The 20,279-nt window shown below is 47.7% G+C and overlaps 2 protein-coding genes across 2 annotated transcripts in view; both read right to left on the bottom strand.

Moving 5' to 3' along the window:
• Window positions 1–69: 69 nt before the first annotated feature.
• On the bottom strand, window positions 70–17,231 carry LOC135809122 (endo-1,4-beta-xylanase B-like). The gene is made up of 8 exons (XM_065322393.1): window positions 16,485–17,231; window positions 16,024–16,152; window positions 5,300–5,475; window positions 3,863–3,927; window positions 2,434–2,602; window positions 1,714–1,796; window positions 1,161–1,273; window positions 70–873 (listed from the first exon to the last, which is right to left on the bottom strand). Exons 1-8 carry the CDS (start codon window positions 16,784–16,786, stop codon window positions 723–725), a joined length of 1,188 nt encoding a protein of 395 aa, XP_065178465.1. The 5' UTR covers window positions 16,787–17,231; the 3' UTR covers window positions 70–722.
• A 1,671-nt stretch (window positions 17,232–18,902) lies between these two features.
• The window catches only part of LOC135809121 (endo-1,4-beta-xylanase Z-like), a 13,927-nt gene continuing 12,550 nt past the window's right edge, over window positions 18,903–20,279 (bottom strand). The window contains exons 7-8 of the mRNA XM_065322392.1: window positions 20,212–20,279; window positions 18,903–19,242 (exon numbers count right to left, since the gene is read on the bottom strand). The exon at window positions 20,212–20,279 is cut by the window's right edge and continues 45 nt beyond it. Coding sequence (XP_065178464.1) covers window positions 19,092–19,242; window positions 20,212–20,279 — 219 coding nt within the window. The 3' untranslated portion in view covers window positions 18,903–19,091. The remainder of the gene's footprint in view (window positions 19,243–20,211) is intronic.

Here is a 20,279-nt window from a genome sequence, read left to right as displayed (position 1 = left end):
TTTAGAGGAGGACGGTCTGATTATACTACATGTAATAAATTGTACTGTGTACTGTGTACTACACTTTTGGAACTTGAAGGTGTGTTAGATTCCCGGGAACTACTCATGCAATTGCCATGCTCCTGGTCACTCTTGTGTGTGGCGGCACGGCGTCGCCGGTCTACAAGTTGTAGCCATCTGCTACCAAACATTGAGTCGGAGACGCCAAAGGACAGTATTGGATACCTCCTGACAGGTATGTGGAAATAACCCAGACAGCTGTACAGCGTATTCTCTAAGTTACTGTTGGAAGTCAGTGCGCATTGGAAGTACATGTACTAGCAGGTTTATCTATTAAATGGAAAAGTCACAAAAGTCACAAAAATGACAAAATAATACGAATTCATCTAGAGGTGCCAGCAGGGTATGAGAGACGAGAGGAAAATGAATAATAATAAAAACACACACACACACACGGAGGTGAATGACTTAAACGGATCCGTGATAGCAATCCATGGTGTTTTGGGGAGCCCCCAATCATTCACTATACCTATTGCAGCTGGCTAAGGTCATCATCCGATGATGAGGAGCGCATACCGTAGTTTGTCTACGTCTTTGTGTAAAGCATGATATTCGGGGACAATGGGCACGTGCTCTGCCATTGCACGCCCGTGGAGGCACCACAAGTTTAGACGCGTTCCAATCCAGGCCTCTTTGCCGAAAGGCACACCATTGCACCCATATTATCCATTGGTCACTGGAACTGTGGTATTCAGCGTGTCAGCGACCGCAAAGAAGCATGGCTTTGGCTTGTAGTTGTCATCAAAGTAGTCCGGTTCACCCGTTCGCCAGGAATACTTGTCAACAAATTCCCAAGTTTCGAAAGACTTGCACCTTGGTACAATGAGCACAAAATGACACAGGCAGAAGAAACGAGCCGTTTTCAGTGAGAAATGATCGGAGCATGACGCTAAGACTTACCAGCAGTTTAAATGTATGGTGAAGGAAGGAGCTCAGCCAGCCACATTTCATTGTGTAAGGACATGTCAATAATCATTCCTTTGCATGTGCACTGCCTAGGAAAAGATGTGAAAATATGATGACTATGATATCCCAAAACATGTAAAAAATAATTGCATGGGATTCTTTGAGCAAGATGTTCAGCATTAATCGGTACTCACATTGGTGCAAATTTCAGACATATCTTGAGCAAGTTCCTGTACACGTCTGCCTGCTTCTCCAGGAAGTACTTCGTTATCGAAGGAATACTGACGTCCATCTCTGTGATATGAATCTGACATTGGTGAGAGTCACGTAAACACACCGTGTCATGAGCCAGACTACCCACACCAGTGACAATATACACCAAGCACATCATTGTATGTTGGAGAGAGTAAGCTGTTGCCACAAGTTCTTTTTTTCAAAACTATACAAGCGTATCAATAACTCAAAAGCTGCGACGAACTCGGCCATTTCACAATAATTTAAAACTGTCCACCTCTCCACACTGCCCTGAATGTGGGCGAAGAGCGCAGTGTGGAGAGGTGGACAGTTTCAAACTACCTATGACATACAAGCAGGGAAGGCACAATTTCGCTCCACTGCACAATTTCGATCTCAAAGAGACCACTTGCATTGGTGATGGTGTAGGGGTTTCCCCACACACACAGACACAGGTGTGAATAGAAAACAGAACAATACTCATCAAAACATGCCACTGTTGATCTTTCTTACCTCCAGACCCAGATCAATAAATCGTCTGAAGTTATCCTCCACCGATGACCAATCCGCTGGCACTGGCGAACCTAGCTTGTGATCTAGTATGCAAGCAGTGCAGAGAGCAACATGTCAAGAAACTTCATTTTCAGGACACATCTAGCAAATGCCGCCTCAGGTTGCATTTCTAGCTCTCCGAGTCGCTGCCACTGACAGAGTTCAATACATGTCGGATGACATGATGGTAGCAAGCTATGTACATTGTACTTTGGCAAGGTCTAAACAGCGAGGCCGGGTCAGTGCCAGACCTTGGCATACATGTGCTCGTACGTTGACTTCTGGAAGTACACGTACATGAGTTATCTTAGTTCGGCTATGCTACAGTCTGGCCTAAGTATCATGTGCGTTCACTGCATGCAGCTTGTCAAAGTGTGGGAAACCAACACTGCCACAGTATCACTGTAGCTGTTACTTGCAAGGGACCGGCACAAGTCTTACCAAACCCCTCTAGCTGTCTGCATTCTAATGGAGTTTTGTGTGGAAAAAGCATAACCCGAAGCATGGAACTTGGAGGCTTTTCTCTCCAGTAAATTGTGAGCTGTATTGCAGAAAGTGCTTGACAATACTGCCCTCCAATCAGCATCATTCCAGCTCACCAGCTTGCTGGAAAAAGTAAGACAGCGAGTTGACCCAATGGAATCAACCCAAAGAAGAAGATTTCAGTCACAAATCGCTCACCTCCGTCAATGAGTCGCTCCTCCGTGTGTGATCCGTCGTCATTATGGATGAAGAAATGAGCTTCCATACCAATACCGTGCACAGGCACATTGTTCAACAGCATGGTCTTAACCATGCGATGGATGGCATCCGACTTAGAATTGATGACCTCGTAGCCATAGTCATTATACTGAAAAGCAACACAGAAAACACAGTGTGCTTTGGAATTTGGAAAATAATAAATTATAATGATGATAATGTCCTTAGATACAATTGGGTGAACTCACCCATTCCACACCATGACTACCTGAAGAAGGCCATTGGCCGAAACGTTGTATACCGTATATTCTCTATTATAAGCACAGTCTCTAATACTAGCACACTGTGAGCACCTTTCGAAACATTATAAGCACAGTCTCTATTATTAGCACGGTCTTGGTGGAAATCAATGCTGCACGCATGATATCTAGCATGTATTTCTTCTTGCTCTGTATGGATGTATTGGTTGAAAAAATATAAGCACGGTCTCCAATATAAGCGTGGTCTCCAATATAAGCACGGGGTAGAGGGGTGTTGAAAAAATAGAAGCACGGTGCTTATAATAGAGAATATACGGTATAATGGAATGTTTCGGAAATTTGCAGAGTATTGTGGAATGGGTGAGTTCACCCAATTGCATCTACTATGAAACTGCAGGAAGCCTCCAACCTTCTTCTCAAAAATGTCCTTGGCGTGTATAATTTGATAAACATGTAAGTAAAGGGATGTGGGTAAACTACAGAAGAATCTGATGTTAGACGGCCAGGTAGTGGAAGAAACCTCTCGGTCCACTTAGTGGCGCTCAACTTGCGCCCGCTCCTGGTTTATCTTCATCTTCTAACCAAGAGCCAGACATTCAATACCAGACAGATGTCCACTCCTGTCTTTCAAATTATGTAGGGGATAGCCCGGGAGATCTAACTGTTACAATCACATCTGAGCAAAGTTGGTACATGTATCTTCAACACAAAAGCTTCTCAGGAAAATGCATACTGGACATTGCGTCCTATCTTTGTACTAGTGGGCAGCACATTGCTGCTTATCGAATACTGTAAAACGGCTGATTTAACGACGGTGATGTTTTAGCGATGTTAACGAAAGGAGTGTTTTCGCTTACGCTTTGCCACACCTATCGAAACTTTGCATGTCGCCATGTACGGCACAGTACTAATCATCCTTCTTTTTAAACTCCGAAACTTGGATCGCTAAAATATTTTGTCGTAAATTGGTTCAGATTCAGAAAACGGTTAAATTTTACCGGCTAAAATTAGCCGTTCTACAGTACATCATTCGGAGGTTTCAAAATTAACTTCCTTGCCATCACACGATCTCCAGCACTAAGCCATTGCAAATTATCAAATTAAATGACTGAGTACATGGCAGATGTAACTCGAAATAAAATTTGGCTTACAAAGAGTTTAGCTGAGCGGTCAATGGAGTGAATGGTCTTGAATGCCAAGTCAATGATATCAGGAACTGTCACAGTAAGTAGATAAACATGCTCACATCCATACACACATGATGCACATACACACACGTATGCACACGTACACATACAGGCACAGACAGACACACACACACACACCTCAGACCTCAGGCTGCCCATCGCGGAAGCGATGATAGCGAACAGCTATGTTAGACATAGCAACTTGTGCTGGGATTACACCATTCAACAGCTTGCAAGGCTGATGAATACACACACACACACACACACACACAAACACACACACACACACACACACACACACAAACACACACACACACACACACACACACACACACACACACATACACACATACACACACACAGGCACACAACACAAACACACAGGAAAATGATCTCCCGGATGATGTGCAGTCAAATACATGCACTAGCTCCACGGCTAGCGGCTTTACATCATAGTAGTGCTTCAATTTAATTTGATTCTACGCCCATCACCGGAGGCGATGATAGCAATGCTACGGCAGAAGCCATAGCAACTTGTGCTTGGATTGCACCATTCAACAGCTTGCAAGGCTGAAGAATTGACCGTCACTATTCAGCCTGGTCTACACCATACAGCTATTTGAAGTGACTTTTTCTGGCCAGTGAATCCCCATTTTTGGTCTTTTTATTTTTTTTTCCCGCACACACATCACACCACATACTCCGGCATGCACTGGCTGTTGGTAACCACCCAGGAGAATGAAAGAAAAGTCAGGAAGAGTCTGAGAAAGAGAAGAAAGACGTGTGTGACCATAATCGTCGGGAATCGAACCCGCAACCTATCGATTGGAAATCGCTGCACATACCACTGCACCATATGGGACCCAGTGCTTCAAGGAGCTACAATGGGAGATGTGCGTTCCATACAGAAACTCTATTTTGGGGAGTCCACCATCTACATGCTATATACAAATGTGCATGTACTAAGTGAGAGTGTGTATGCGTCTGCACGTGTGTAAAGAGTTCCCAACGTCAGGTGCAGTGATAAGTACACTCACACATCACATAAAAAAACAATCACTTCGTTTAACTTCATGGACTAGAACTTCTATTTGCTGCCGGGAAAATGATGACACGCACTGACACGAGGTCTGTGTATGCGATGGGACAGGTAACACATGATCAGGATGCACCATCAGTGGTGTGTATGTGTGTGTGTGTGTGTGTGTGTTTGTGTGTGTGTGTGTGTGTGTTTGTGTGTGTGTGTGTGTGTGTTGTGTGTGTGTGTGTGTGTGTGTGTGTGTGTGTGTGTGTGTGTGTGTGTGTGTGTGTGTGTGTGTGTGTGTGTGTGTGTGTGTGTGTGTGTGTGTGTGTGTGTGTGTGTGTGATTCACACACGGCAGTGCAGCCTGACCGTACTTACTTGCCGGATACCATACATTGGTCTTGAGGTAAGTTCCATTCTCAGTCGGTTTGAGCACAGCCTCATTGACGAAATCCCAGGAGTAGACGCGACCCGCATAGCGCTTGCCCACTCTGGTGATGTGGTCGACCAGCAGACTACGCAGTGCACTGGAGTTCTTGTCATACTTGGCCAGCCTGCCAGTCATGCACATGCCATGCAGCACATGCAGCACATCACACATCAATAGCTCTTTTGCACGTTGTACACATGCACAAACTACTGTAGAATCTCGTGGAACCTCGTAGAATCCCGTAGACCCAGTCGGGTGGTGAATAGGCCTAGTGTTGAATGTGCAGGACCCTATTGTGTTTACTGCAACAGTGGAGCGGGGATATAACGACAAATCGAGTTTAGTGACATATTTCTGTTGCCCAAGTCGTTTAGCAAGTCCTTTCTGTACATTATAGATCGGGCATAACGACCTCGAAAATAACAACAAATCGAATTTACTGACACTTATTTGGTGCCTGAAGACGTGAAATGCATCGAAATATAACGACTTTCCTCTTGTATCAGGCAGAGTGGCATGCATGGGACATGTCTGTGTCACATGCTCGGACTCCTGGGTCACTCCACGCATGCTGGCTGTTGTGTATCGTGTCGGAGAAAGGTCTTCTGGGGTATCGTCGAGATCTCGTTGCGACCGTGACTCCTGCTTGTCTCCCTGGCTAGGTGCTGCTTGCTTTGCTTTTTTGCGTAGTGTTTTGATTATTGTTTACTATTGCGTATTGTTAGTGTTCGTTGTGATTTGGTACAGTACTTGTTACGAGATACGACACATTGTGTAGTGTGTGGTTGCAGCACGAAGAAGACTGCACACCAGAACGGTTAGCTCAGGAGCTTGGGCTTACCTTGTGCAATCACAGTTCATCAGCGTGGACATTGCGCTTGGTCCCATGCGAATAACCGACTAGAATAGTAATTATTTCTTCGTTGCATTTTTGAATTGTGTTCTTGCTAGCTCGTTGATTTATTTAGTTGATGTGTTGATTTGTGTTTGATTACTTATTTATTTGATGCGCGATTTATGTGCGCTGATTGCGTGATGGCATGCAATTATGATCATGCTTGCGCCAGCTAGCTAGATGCCTGCGCCGCGCACTGATGTTGAATGAGTTAGTATGCGCCCCGCGCTGTTCATGCATATATGGTACATGGTGTGTAATGTTTGCCGCACACGCGTATACGTGCCTCGCCTCGTACTGCTTATGTGCCGCGCGCCGTACTATTGCTGTCGCTTTGCCGCCAAATTTAGCTTCCGCTTTCCGAGCGCTGTACGCTCTTCTGTACGCTCATGCCAAAGTTGGACGCACGTTGTGGCTGGCCAGCGCTTTACCCCTCATGCGTTGTTCTTTTCCTTGATGCTGTGGTTTGTTTTTTCTTTAGTGTTCTAGAGTTCTCTTTCCGATGTAGTTCGTATTTTTTCAGTCTCTTCTTCTCAATGTATTCTACTGTTCATTCATTATAGTCCGTAAAGAATTACGTGACCTTTTGTCTTGTGGCGTCTGTGCGATCCTGAAACTTTTGAGGTGTTAGTAGTGAACACAACATTTTGGCGACCACGCCAGGATAGAGACGCGTGAACATGGATGAGGTAGAAGCGAAGCTGATCGCAAATGGTCAAGCTTATGGCTACACTGGAGAGGCATTGCGTACTTACGTAGAGGAGCGTATCGAGAAGCACGAGGAGAAAGTGCGTGCAGACAGAGAGCGCGACGAACGAGCAGGAAGTAGATTGGAAAGGAAAGATGACGAGCAGCTGCTTGCGAGGATTGCAGATTTGGAGTTGCAAGTCCAGCACACACGAGAGACTCAGAGTGATGAGAGCACTTGTTGAATACGACGAATGGCAGTTTAGCGAGCAAGAGGTCTGCCATCAAGATGCCGAAGTTCGACGGTAAGCAGACTGTTGAGACCTATCTCGAACTGTTCGAGGATGTGGCAAAGCAAAATGAGTTCAGCGACGACGAGTACCTGATCCGCTTGCGCGTGGCTGTTGCTGGCAGCAAGTTGGAAGGTGCATGCTATGGCTGCAACACCTTTGCCGAAGCGAAGCGCGAGCTGCTGATGGCGCATGGGAAGACCGCCGACAAAGCGTGGCAAGCCCTGATGGCCATACAGCAGAAAAGTGATGAGAGTTTCTACCAGTTTGTGGTACGAGTGACGCGCGAGACGGAGAAGTGGGCAAAACTCGCCAGGCCTAGCCGTACCTCTAGCCGCGGACAAATCGGTGAGCGGGACGACACTGAATTGTTCGGATGTGTCGTACGTCAAGTCCTGCTAGAAGCTGTGTCGGCAGAAACTAAGGCCTTCTTGATCGAGAAGAGATGTTACACGAAGGACTTGAAGGCGTTTGCGGAGGATGGTATGGCTTACCAAACAGCCCACGGACGTAGCAAGCTGAAGCCTGCCAAGTCTAGCACCAGCGACAAACGTATACCGTTTGCGTCGGCAGAGTGTTTGACGGTCAGCGTTGATGAGGCTAACAAGAAATTGTCAGCTATGGCGTCTGAGCACCGAAACGCGTACGTCAAGGCAGAGGGACTGTGTTTCAACTGCCTGAGACCAGGACATCGAGTGATGAATTGTCAGAACAAGGGTCGTTGCAAGCACTGCAACAAGCGACACCACAGTCTACTGCACAGAGAGGACAAACAGGTAACATCCGAACCGATAGCCGAATCGAAAGTCGGTACGTATGAATGTAGTGCAAACAGCGTGCACTTGATGACCGGCGTGGCTGAGGTACAAGGACCTAGCCGAAAGGCCAGTGTACGCATATTCATCGACCCAGGTGCGCAGGCATCGTTCATCACCGCGCCACTGGTGAACTCGCTGCAACCGGCACACCTTGGATCGCAAACTGTCAGGCTGAAGGCGTTTGACGTGGAGCCGAAGTTTGAAAAGATGGACAGGTACCGTGTCACCATCAAGGGTGCAACGAAGTCCATTTCCGTCAATGCCTGGCAAAAGAAGTCGCTAGGTCTCCGATTCGATCCGCTAGCAGACAGCACAATTGCACGTTGGCAGTCACAGGGATTGCAGCTGTCTGATGACTCGACAAAGGCCGGATCAAGCGAAGTGCACATGCTGATTGGAGCTGACTACTGCAATGAGTTCCTTCTCCGCAAGGAGCAAATCAATGGAGAGACGGCCTGGCACACTGAAATAGGCTGGGTGCTGTCAGGACCGGCTAATAGTGAAACCAAGTCAGCGACCGTCAGTGTGAGTTGTATTGAACTTGACCGACTGTGGAAGATGGAAGAGGTGCCGGAAATAGCTGAGATGTTACCGGACTTCCCGATAGAGCGGCAAGGCCCTCATTACCAAGTGGGATTGCTATGGCGATCTGAGAAGCGTCCGCCAGCCAACCTCAACCAAGCGATGGCAGCGGCACACTCACTGCTGAAGCAGCTACAGAGACGAGGTCAATGTCCAGCGTATGATGACGTCCTCATCACTGAGTACTTGAAGCTGGATGCCATTGAAAAGGAACCGCATCCGGAGGAAGCCGGCTATTACATGCCGCATCATGCCGTATTCCGTAGCGACGCCTCAACGACGAAGACACGGGTCGTCTTCAATGCATCCGCCGCCTGCACCGGAGCACCATCCCTAAACGACATGGTCGATCCCGGGCCATCACTCCTACCGGATCTCACTGGTATCCTCCTCAGGTTCCGTGAGTATGAATGTGCTGTACAAGCCGATATTCGCAAGGCTTTTTTTATGATCGGAATGCGTGAAGAAGATAGGCCATATCTGCGTTTTGTTTGGCCTGAGATAGGTAGCGAAGAAATGTGTATCTGGCGTTTAAAGAAGCTGCCTTTTGGAGTGAATTGTTCTCCTTTCATACTTAGTGCTGTGCTGCGCTTTCATCTCGATAGTGCATTCGAGTCTGCTTCTGCTGCTGAGCGTGATATCATAGAGCTGCTGCTGCGTAGTTTTTATGTTGATGATTGCGTTTCTAGCTTGCCATGCTGTGCGGATGCTGAAAAGCTGCAGGAGTATAGCGTTAATGTTTTGCAGGGAGCAGGCATGGAGTTGCGGAAGTGGCGAGGGAACACGATGACCTCAGACCCCGAGGCTGGTTCCAAGGCACTGGGTATTGTGTGGAACACCGAGTCAGATTGTATTTCGGTGGCTGCGCTCGGTGATGTTGAGTGTCCCAAGGAAGTGTCTGGTTGGTCTCGTCGTGCGTTGTTGCGTTGTGTTGCCGCTGTGTTCGATCCGCTAGGTTGGGCGTCACCCGCAGTTGTGCCAGGCAGGATGATGTTGCAAGAGAGTTGGAAGCTCGGCGGTGGTTGGGATGACCCATTCCCTATTGATTTGGCTGTCCGATGTGCTTCATGGTGGGGAGAGCTCGCAGCGCTTTCTTCCGTTAAAATCCCCAGATGGATCGGGTGTACTCCAGATGCTCCAGTCACGTTGCATGTATTCTCAGATGCATCCGAGAAGGGCTATGGCTGTTGTTTCTATGTTGTGTCCGGTTTGACGTCTTCTTTGTTGTGTGCGAAGGCGAAGGTTGCACCTGTTGTACGTCCCACTCTTGCGCGTCTGGAATTGTCGGCTGTGTGTCTTGGCGTGAAGATGTTGTCCTTTGTCGTCAATGAATTGAGAGTGCCAATTGAAAGGATTGTGGGGTGGACAGATAGCCTAACCACATGGCACTGGATCTCAAAGCCGTCGTATCACTGGAAGACGTATGTTGCTAATCGAGTTGCTGCAGTGCAAGAAGTTTCGCAGAAGCTGCAAGTAGAATGGCGTCACTGTCCAGGAGTTAGCAACCCTGCAGATCTTGTCTCGCGTGGTGTCCCAGTGTGTGACTTGCAGAAGGAGATGTGGCTGCATGGTCCGTCATGGTTGAGCGATGAGTCTCAGTGGCCACCAGTCATCTCGTTTCAGAGCACCAATGAGTCCGTCACCGAAGCACGCGTGTCGGCTGTGGAGGTTGACACTCCAGTTGTTTGGCCGTGGGAGAAGTTCTCCAAGTGGCAACGAGCTCGCGGTTTGGTCGCAAGTATGCTGTCATGGCGACACAAGGGTGTTTCGCGTGCAGAATTGATTCCATCTGCTGAGTCTGTGATGTTTCGCGCCATCCAAGAGCAATGCTTCCCCAAGGAGTTGTCCCAGTTGCGGAGCAAGGAGCCACTGAAGAAGGGTTCGAAGCTGTTCAAGTTGTCTCCGTTTCTGGATGAAGCTGGTTTGCTCAGAGTTCGTGGTCGTCTGCAGGAGAGCGATCTGTCCTACGAGGTTCAGCATCCGATCATCCTGGGCAGATGTCATCTAAGTGAGTTGTTTCTGCGTGATGCTCACCTTCAGCGAATGCACCAGGGTGTAGAGAGCGTGCTTGCGTTTCTACAACAGCAGTTCTGGATTCTCGGAGCTCGTCGGTTTCTTCGTAGCGTGTCGGAGAAGTGCATTGTTTGCCGCAGATTTCGCGCACAGACTGCTGCTGAGGAGATGCCGCCGTTGCCCTCAGACAGGGTGAAGCACCACCAGCCATTCGGTCTCACAGGTATTGATTATGCAGGTCCTTTGTACGTGCGCAGTTCATCAAATGTTCAGAAAGTGTGGGTCGCACTCTTCGTGTGCGGTACTACTCGCGCAGTGCACCTAGAGCTCGTGGATAGCCTGTCGACAGAGGTGTTCCTGCTAGCATTGCGTCGTTTCATCGCCCGTCGTGGGAAGCCGCTGCGTATACGTTCAGATAATGCTACGACGTTCAAGTCCGCCGCAGACAAGGTGGCAATCCCGTGGTTCTTCAATCCGCCATCTGCCCCGTGGCATGGAGGGTTCTATGAGCGTCTGGTGGCATGTGTGAAAGCTCCCTTGAAGAAGGTTCTCGGTCGAGCGTCATTGAGTCGAGACGAGCTGTTCACTGTCTTGACGGAGATCGAGAGAGTCGTCAACTCTCGACCCCTCACTCCGGTTTCTACGGATGTAGCTGACGAGTCGCCGCTGACTCCAGCCATGATGTTGGGAGACATCTTTGCAACCGGTATTGCCTCGTCTGACAGACCACTCGATCCACGGCAGTTGTCCGCTCGAGTCAAGTATGTCCACACCGTCTACGAGCACCTCAACCAGCGTTGGTCGTCTGAGTATCTCATTCGTCTCAGTGAGTATCATCGGTCGAAGTCAACTCCGATTGTCGTGAACGACGTTGTGTTTATTGCCGACGACAACCGGAAGCGGCAATCCTGGCGCTTGGGTAGGGTCGCAGAGCTGTATCCTGGAAGAGATGGCAAGTGCAGGGTGGCCAAAGTCCAAGTTGGCCAATCGTCCATGCTACGGCCCATTCAACGCTTGGTTCCGTTGGAAGTAACGAAGGAGCATGTTGAGCCGCCTGCTGTGGACGCTGAGCCGCAGCCGCAGACACCCGCGAGCGCTGATCCCGTCAACGTCGTCGATGATGTTGAAATACCTTCGACGACCGTTGAACCGCAAGTTACGCGTCGATCTCGTCGTACCGTTCGACCACCACCTCGTCTTGATTTGTGATCAGTGTGGTTGAAGCCCTTTGGTGGGGAGAATGTTGTGTATCGTGTCGGAGAAAGGTCTTCTGGGGTATCGTCGAGATCTCGTTGCGACCGTGACTCCTGCTTGTCTCCCTGGCTAGGTGCTGCTTGCTTTGCTTTTTTGCGTAGTGTTTTGATTATTGTTTACTATTGCGTATTGTTAGTGTTCGTTGTGATTTGGTACAGTACTTGTTACGAGATACGACACATTGTGTAGTGTGTGGTTGCAGCACGAAGAAGACTGCACACCAGAACGGTTAGCTCAGGAGCTTGGGCTTACCTTGTGCAATCACAGTTCATCAGCGTGGACATTGCGCTTGGTCCCATGCGAATAACCGACTAGAATAGTAATTATTTCTTCGTTGCATTTTTGAATTGTGTTCTTGCTAGCTCGTTGATTTATTTAGTTGATGTGTTGATTTGTGTTTGATTACTTATTTATTTGATGCGCGATTTATGTGCGCTGATTGCGTGATGGCATGCAATTATGATCATGCTTGCGCCAGCTAGCTAGATGCCTGCGCCGCGCACTGATGTTGAATGAGTTAGTATGCGCCCCGCGCTGTTCATGCATATATGGTACATGGTGTGTAATGTTTGCCGCACACGCGTATACGTGCCTCGCCTCGTACTGCTTATGTGCCGCGCGCCGTACTATTGCTGTCGCTTTGCCGCCAAATTTAGCTTCCGCTTTCCGAGCGCTGTACGCTCTTCTGTACGCTCATGCCAAAGTTGGACGCACGTTGTGGCTGGCCAGCGCTTTACCCCTCATGCGTTGTTCTTTTCCTTGATGCTGTGGTTTGTTTTTCTTTAGTGTTCTAGAGTTCTCTTTCTGATGTAGTTCGTATTTTTTCAGTCTCTTCTTCTCAATGTATTCTACTGTTCACTGTTCATTTGCACATCTATCGTTATGCTGCTTCATTACGCGACCTGTTTTATTATTATTATTATTATTATTATTATTATTATTATTATTATTATTATTCATTATAGTCCGTAAAGAATTACGTGACCTTTTGTCTTGTGGCGTCTGTGCGATCCTGAAACTTTTGAGGTGTTAGTAGTGAACACAACACTGGCTATTGCACATTGTAGCCGCAGTGCAGCGGTGTAGTTGCTGTGCATGACTTTTGGCTTGAACTATGCATGCAAGACACATGCACAAACACAACTGAAATCCATATGCATTATATTATGCAAATGCATATCTGCAATACTTTTCTGTCATTTTGATATACAGTCAACTTCGCTAATAACGACTGCGGATATAACGACAATTCGCGAATAATGACATAATTTCCATGTCCAGAGCAAAGTCCCATCCCACTGTAATACATAAAATGAGACTTCGGGTATAACGACACTTTGTGAATAATGACACCTTGTTGATGCCCCGCCGAGTGTCGTTATAAGCGAAGTTGACTGTACATATTGCATACTAAATGTGAAGATCGGGTTTAGTGACAGATCGGGTATATCGACATGTACAGGTCCCTGCACGAGTACGAGGGCAGTACCGCGGAATCCAGCCCGCGCCGCGATAGCGGCAAGGGCTGGATGAGCAGCGGTACTGGCCGAGTATGAGTGACTGGAACGTGTTTCCCGTATGCACCCAAGCCAAGAAGATCACTCACAATCTTTGCGTTTACATGAACCATTCTGTGTCTCAAGTCCTGTATGAGGCTGTGAGCTGAGTGAGAGTGACTTCGACAACCGACGTACACGGACTACAGTACATGACTTTTGCATGTACTTTCAGACCACAAAAGCTTGTCATTGAAATGGTAGACTCATGAGTGGATTCTGTCCACTGCCCGTCGTCAAGTGACAACGGGCAGTGGATTCCGTCCACTGCCCGTCTTCACTTGACGACGGACAGTGGAACTAGTACCATCACCATTCAGCTGGTAGGATCGTGCTTTCCAGCCCGCATAATTTGATCTGTCATTGGTCGACTCCAAGGCGACAGTCATGTGACATACGGGAATTTGTTTTCTCCCGAAGGAGTGGCGTAATATCCAATCTCCACTGTATTTCAACTAAAGGCATTTCATTCGAATACCTTTTTCCGACAAAGATCTAGCTAGTCATTAGTCCTATTGCAAGAGGAAGGTGGAAAGGTGATTGCTTGTCATTAATGATGGGGCTAAATTGGTCAAATGCGCATGTACAGCACACAATGAACACCCAACCGGGTATGTACACACCTACGGCCCTAGTACAGAACTTTGTACATATGTACAACGTGCATAAGGACTGTAGTGACACTGACATAGGAACACCAGAACAGTGAGTGGCAGTTGGGATCCTACACAAAGTACATAGGCAACATGACTGTGACATAGTATTGCAGTCTTCCTGTCTAAGCTATTGTTTGGGGAGAGCAAGGAGAGCTAGGCATGCTTTGACCCATATCACAGCGGCACCTGCTCCTGCAGCGCCCATTCTCCAATGCGGCACTTGTCGCCTGGACACAACAAAATCCCCTCCTTCGAAGGCAAACTCACCTTTTAAAACTGTGTGTTGACTGGTGTGAGTACTGCCGCACAGGTAATGCATGTGCATGACGACTCTTCACAGTCGGATCTCACCCACCCGAGACCTCACCTGCCCCAGACCTACCCGAAAGTTCACCTACTCCGTATCCTCACAAGCCAGCACTCAGTGTGAAATGTCTTGGGGCAAGTGTACAGCAAACACATTGACTTCTGGGCAAATGTTTTCGATCATCTGGCTTCTGCACCTCTGCGGCCATTTATGTTTTCGATATTTTGCTGTCAGCATGATTGGTATTTGCTGGCAGGCCAATGTGTGCAGCCCATAGAGCATGGTACCCTGCTCTGCTTGCTACTACACCATGCTAGGGCACAATCAGTCTCTCTTATGCACACTTTTTCAAGAGGTATGATACTATCCAGTTACGGCCCGATTGATCAGTCCGGAGTAATGAAACACAGAAAATCTCACTCGGCAAGTTGCAACGCATCATCATCGCCACCATCGGCATTACCGGAGACTGTCATCAGATCTTTTAAAAACACACAATACAACATTGCAATGCGGAGCCGGCATGGTTTCACCACAGGGTGCTAGGAATGCTCAGTACACCCATACTGAAAGAAGCAGGCTAGCCTAATCAGAGCAGTTTACACCTACAGTAGGGACTTCAATCGAAAACCAAATTCGCGAATTTCGCATAAAACGCTAGTATTTCTAAACCGGGAAGATGTGAGAAACAACCTGTGAAAATTTGAACCCAAAATTCCAAGGCGATCTAGAGTTATAGTCGATTGAAGATCAGAAAACGGGGGAGGAAATAGTCACAGAAGTTAATGCAAGTATGTATGTGAGCCGTGTGGTTCCGTCCAGCGCTGCACTATCTGGTGCATACATGGCGATACAGGATGTGTGCATGCATGCAGTGTGCACGAATGCTGTGCATGCCTACTTGCAACAAGTCACACGTTTTCGCCGTCACTGCTTCTACAGCGTGCGCGCAGTTTACTCGATATTTTTCGTCTACCACCAGGAAATCGCCGTGGGCTGGTTTCTGTGATCATTTTCCTTCTACCGCGATAATGCGCGAGCCTAGCTGTTCTAGAATCCTCTTGGTTTAGGCTAATTCGAGGCCGCTGAACACGAAGATCGGGTGTTCCTCGCGGGGCCGAGAACGGATCTGGTCGAAATTAGTACTTCGAAGTGCATCCGTGCCGGAGGCATGATTTTTGGAAGCATGGCATGTGTGGCACCATTGGAAAGGTAATGACCTCAGCTACCTAAAAATAGCATCGACAAGGCCGAAAAGGCCGCGGGAGAAGATACTGGGGCCTCGAACTGCATCTCGAACTGCAGCCACGAGGCGCCCATTAACTTTGTACAGGCGAGCTGTGACTGCATTTTTCGCTTTTCAGTGACCGGAACTGAACTCCCTACCTATAGAGAGTGGTGTTCACATCTAGCACATGATCATACACAGCCATGCTGGTTCCAACTCCACACAAACCCGGCATGCATGGGTCACGTGATGTCAGCCCTAGTGTTGGACTGTTGGAGTGTTGGTCCCACTGTCCACATGACCTGATCGCTTCCTACACACATTTAGTCACATGACAAACTGATGTGAACACCACACTATAGCATGTGGAGAACTAAGTTCCTTACCAGTCTGGATTATGGATACCCCAGCAGAGATTATGTCCACGGACAGTCTGCTGATTGGCCTCAGCCATGGCGAGGACAAAGTCGCAATCCGTGAAGTCGAATGTTTCCTCATTGGGTCGAATTGCAGTCCTGTAGCATACGACGTGGAGGAATGGTCAGTGGTGATCACTAACTCTCCAATACACGGTCATAATCCCAACCACTACAAAACGTGCAGAGTGGCTGAAGCCAACGCATTTTTGCTTCTAAAAATAATAATTGTTTTCAATGCACAAGTCAACTGGTAAAAGCACTAGTAACTTACTTCGCGGCACATGGGTTGTAAGTAGTTATAATAACTACACGTACTTGCAATCATACAGCCATCAAATGCATCGGTTCCCCACCCATCAAGGCATTCGCCATTCACAGCACACAGTGTGTTACTACTCCGCGGCAAGGAGATTGAACTCTGAACTCACCACTTGCACGCATTCTCCGGTGTCACCAGCGAGAACTGCTCATTCAGTATCCGAACATATTCCTTGTCGCGACGGATGTACTGAGCGTTCGAGGCTGTTCCGATAAAGACATCGAATTTCCTCGCCAAATCCTTCAGGCGGACAAGGGAGGCATCAGGGCTGAATGGAGTGTTGTGTGAAGGTTGCGCCGCCTCGCTGTATCGGTGCTGACCGAAGGCAGCGCCATGTTGAGTGGCCAGGAAAATGCCTGCTAAGACCAACCCTTCGAAATTCATCGTACGGCAAGACGCAGTGTAGACCATCAACGTCCGATGCGAACTCTTCCAGCACAAGATCAATGTCTCATGGATATGCACTCAGCCAAACTGACCGACGAAGTTAGTTGATCCGAAAAGCCTTAGTTCGAGCATGAAGTAGTGGGAGTGAAGGCGCATGCAACACGAGGGTGTAAAGGAGTTGAAAAATACGCACAACTGAACTGCAGATAGATCTTCAGTAGAGATGCCTGCGATGATCTCTGACTCTGGTCAAGCCTCGTCCGATCATCAGCATCCCCATCGCCTGCGGATGAACGATGAGTGCACGCACGGTGTGAATCGTCGCGGTCAGTGATACTTTGTACTTCCGCTCGGCTCCACCGGTGGAAACATGCCGCAAGCCGTGTGCCGAGCCACGAACAGTGGTGAACACACTACCTTCCACCAGGTGCGTCGAATGCAGTAGATCGACGGTGTGGGTGACGGGGGTATCGGTGCTACCGCCAACATCCACGATATAGCCCCATTGTCCTCGAATGGCATCAAGAGTAGGTCGACGACAGTCACGCTAAACTGAGACTTTGAACGCCGCAGACATGTGTGAAATCAACAGCAAAACAGCCTTCACGAGCATCATGTTATCAAATGCAGAACAGTGTCAGATGTAAACCTACACCTGGACCTACTATACCATGAGTCATGATGAATAGACCATACACTCTCACCTCTTTTATTTTTGCTTGGCACTGTGCAGAATGGCTGAGTGCAAGGACTAGACTATTCGCCGAATCTGCACATGACATGTGCTTTGAGAGAACTTGTTCTAGTATCTCTTCGGTTGATGTGCTCAGCTACAATCTACTGGTACTGTTTTGTCAAGAAGTAGCGAGGATGATGGAGTCAAAACAGCCTCAACCATTGAACACAAGCAAAAGTGTTGTTTGGAGGAAGTAAATTAGTTGGTCATTGTGCAAAATGACTATGTACAGCCCTGCAGACGCGTATTTGGAGTAGGGAATGGAGAAGGTTCCGGACTCACGCCCCGGTGAGAGAAGTGCACCTGCTGTTCCCAGAACCAACCAATGGTAGTCATGATAAGTCCAGACGCAGACGCGGAAGACAATGTCATCTTGGACGAAGACATGTTTCAGCATAGGATGAGCCTCGGGGACTTTTCTTCATTTTAGAGGTCCAGAGCGTGGCCCAGTTTTCGTCTGGCGGGCATGCAAACTCCCTTGTGAAACAGACTGTACTGAAATTATTTCCTCACATGCTGCTGCTGTTTTGAATGTAAAGTAAGTTCATGTGATGCCTATAGCATCTTTATGAGGTTACGTGATTGCCACTCCAAGTCCAATGTCATGTTCCGGTTGCTAATGAGACTCAGAGTGCGAATCAACACCTTTGGCAACATACTCGTACCGCTTTCCCGTCCACTTGATGCTGCACTGACTATGACATAATCATTGTATTGATGATGATCATTATCCCAGGGTGACCACCACCATTCTTTTTCCGCATCTTGTTCTCTCTCTCTCTTTCTTTCTCCGCGCTTGTGTGAACAGAGTAATGCCATGATGAGAATTTTAGCAGGCATGCAGTAACGCGCTAAGCACGGTGGCGTTCCATGATCAGTACCGGTATTTCCATGAACCAGGGAGTCGTAAAATACCGGTATTTTACGACTCCCTGCCATGAAGATGAACTAATTTCCAGCAACACAACTAGTAACGGTATCAACCCGTACTAACCGCACAGTCAATCACTTTTCATGATTATTTTCTCGAATATATTAATAGGAAGCGGATGTCTGATACCACTCATACTATCGGAGTCATAGGGAGCAACCAAGGCACGACGGCATTCATGGATGTTCCACAATTCCCAATGACTGTGACTACGTATTCATAGTTTCAGTTGAGCACACCTTATGTATGTGTCTCTGTATGATACACAGACATAACAATACATGGCATGCATCACTGGTGTAGAACTGCTATAAAAGTGGAAATCAGTCCAGGCACGTTGGACGCCACTGCTCGCAGGGCGTTAGGTAACTGTCATATTCCCCAATTATCTGCCGTTCAACACCGGGCTAACACCCACTCTCTCAGTATGTGCTGTGGAGGTGTTACACTCAGTGCCGAATTCACAACCGTAATAAGTTTGAGGAAAGTAACTTAGATCTTTGTCGTGTACTGACGTGTGAAAGAATAGAAAAAAGATGAGAGAAGTTGTGAACGTGGAAGTTACAATGGTGATATGAGCAACAGCAAACAAAGAGTGAGAGAAAATCATTCCGTTCATTTTGCTAGTTATCTACTTGTATGGTACACTTCAAAACACATTATCATAGTTCATCAGTCTGTGTTGTATTGAGCGTATCAAGCACCGCATAGAAGCATGGTTTGGGTTTGTAATTGTTATCGAAATAGTCTGGATGGTGCGTTGCCAGCCAAGAATACTTGTCTACGAATCCCCATGTTTCAAACGACTTGCATCTGTGCAGTAAGCAGATGTACGGACGCGTGCACTCACGCACACACACATGAACGCAAGCATGCACGCACACGTGCACACACACGCACGTACGCACACACACACACACATGCACACACATGTATGCATGCACACACACACACACACACACACACACACACACACACACACACACACACACACACACACGTGACACACACACGTGACACACACACACACACACACACACACACACACACACACACACACACACACACATATACAAGAACACAATGTACTTATAAAACGTGTGTATGTGAAGATATGCACATTTCCATATCAAAGTATGTTACAAAGATACACTTTCTTCACTATAAAGACACAACTGAGAAGAGCAATGCACCTTTCTGAGTTGTGCCTTTGTCGCGGCTTCGATGCAATATCTCCATAGTGCATATACAGCACACAGCGATGCAATATCTCCATAGTGCATATACAGCCGACACAATATGATGCACACACCACGGATTAGAGGCAGCGATGGCCTGAAATGGACGCATGCAGCGGAAAGGGGAAGAGTATATGGCCATTGGATAATCATGCTAAGCAAGGCAGATATGACGTTACAACCCAGTGGTGAGTCCAAGGGGGGGGGGGGGCTTCCGCAGAATCCCCTAAATTTTGCAAATGTACCACTGGAAACCATATGCATGTACATGTATCAGCTGTTCAGTTTTGTCTAAACTGCCCCCCCCCCCCCCCCACTGTAGGGATCTCTGAATCCACCCCTGAAACCAACTTTCAGAGAGGTGATCCACGATGCCAGTCCCGGAAACACAGCGCTCTACAGTTGTGTGTGTGTGATCCCAATGTCCACAAATGACCCATGTCGACAACCACATACAATAATAAACAAATGACTAGTATCGACAACCACATACTTAAAAAATGGGTAACAATGTTGACCGATGTCTCGTGAATTAAGAACTTACTTGGGTGCGAATTTCAAGCAAGCCTTCAGCATGTTTTGGTAAACATCTGCCTGATTTTTGAGATCTTC

This window comes from Sycon ciliatum, chromosome 2, assembly GCF_964019385.1.
Source record: "Sycon ciliatum chromosome 2, ocSycCili1.1, whole genome shotgun sequence".
Classification (NCBI taxonomy): domain Eukaryota; kingdom Metazoa; phylum Porifera; class Calcarea; order Leucosolenida; family Sycettidae; genus Sycon; species Sycon ciliatum.
This window is presented reverse-complemented; position numbering and strand designations above follow the sequence as displayed.

What these genes read in the sequence shown, in the direction of transcription:
- LOC135809122 (XM_065322393.1), bottom strand. Translation starts at nt 16,786, where the DNA reads ATGGTCTACACTGCGTCTTGCCGTACGATGAATTTCGAAGGGTTGGTC. An exon ending in GGTATCCATAATCCAGACTG is followed by an intron (nt 5,476 to 16,023) that starts GTAAGGAACTTA and finishes CATGACTGGCAG; the next exon opens with GCTGGCCAAGTATGACAAGA. An exon ending in TGTCTGAAATTTGCACCAAT is followed by an intron (nt 874 to 1,160) that starts GTGAGTACCGAT and finishes CATTGTACCAAG; the next exon opens with GTGCAAGTCTTTCGAAACTT.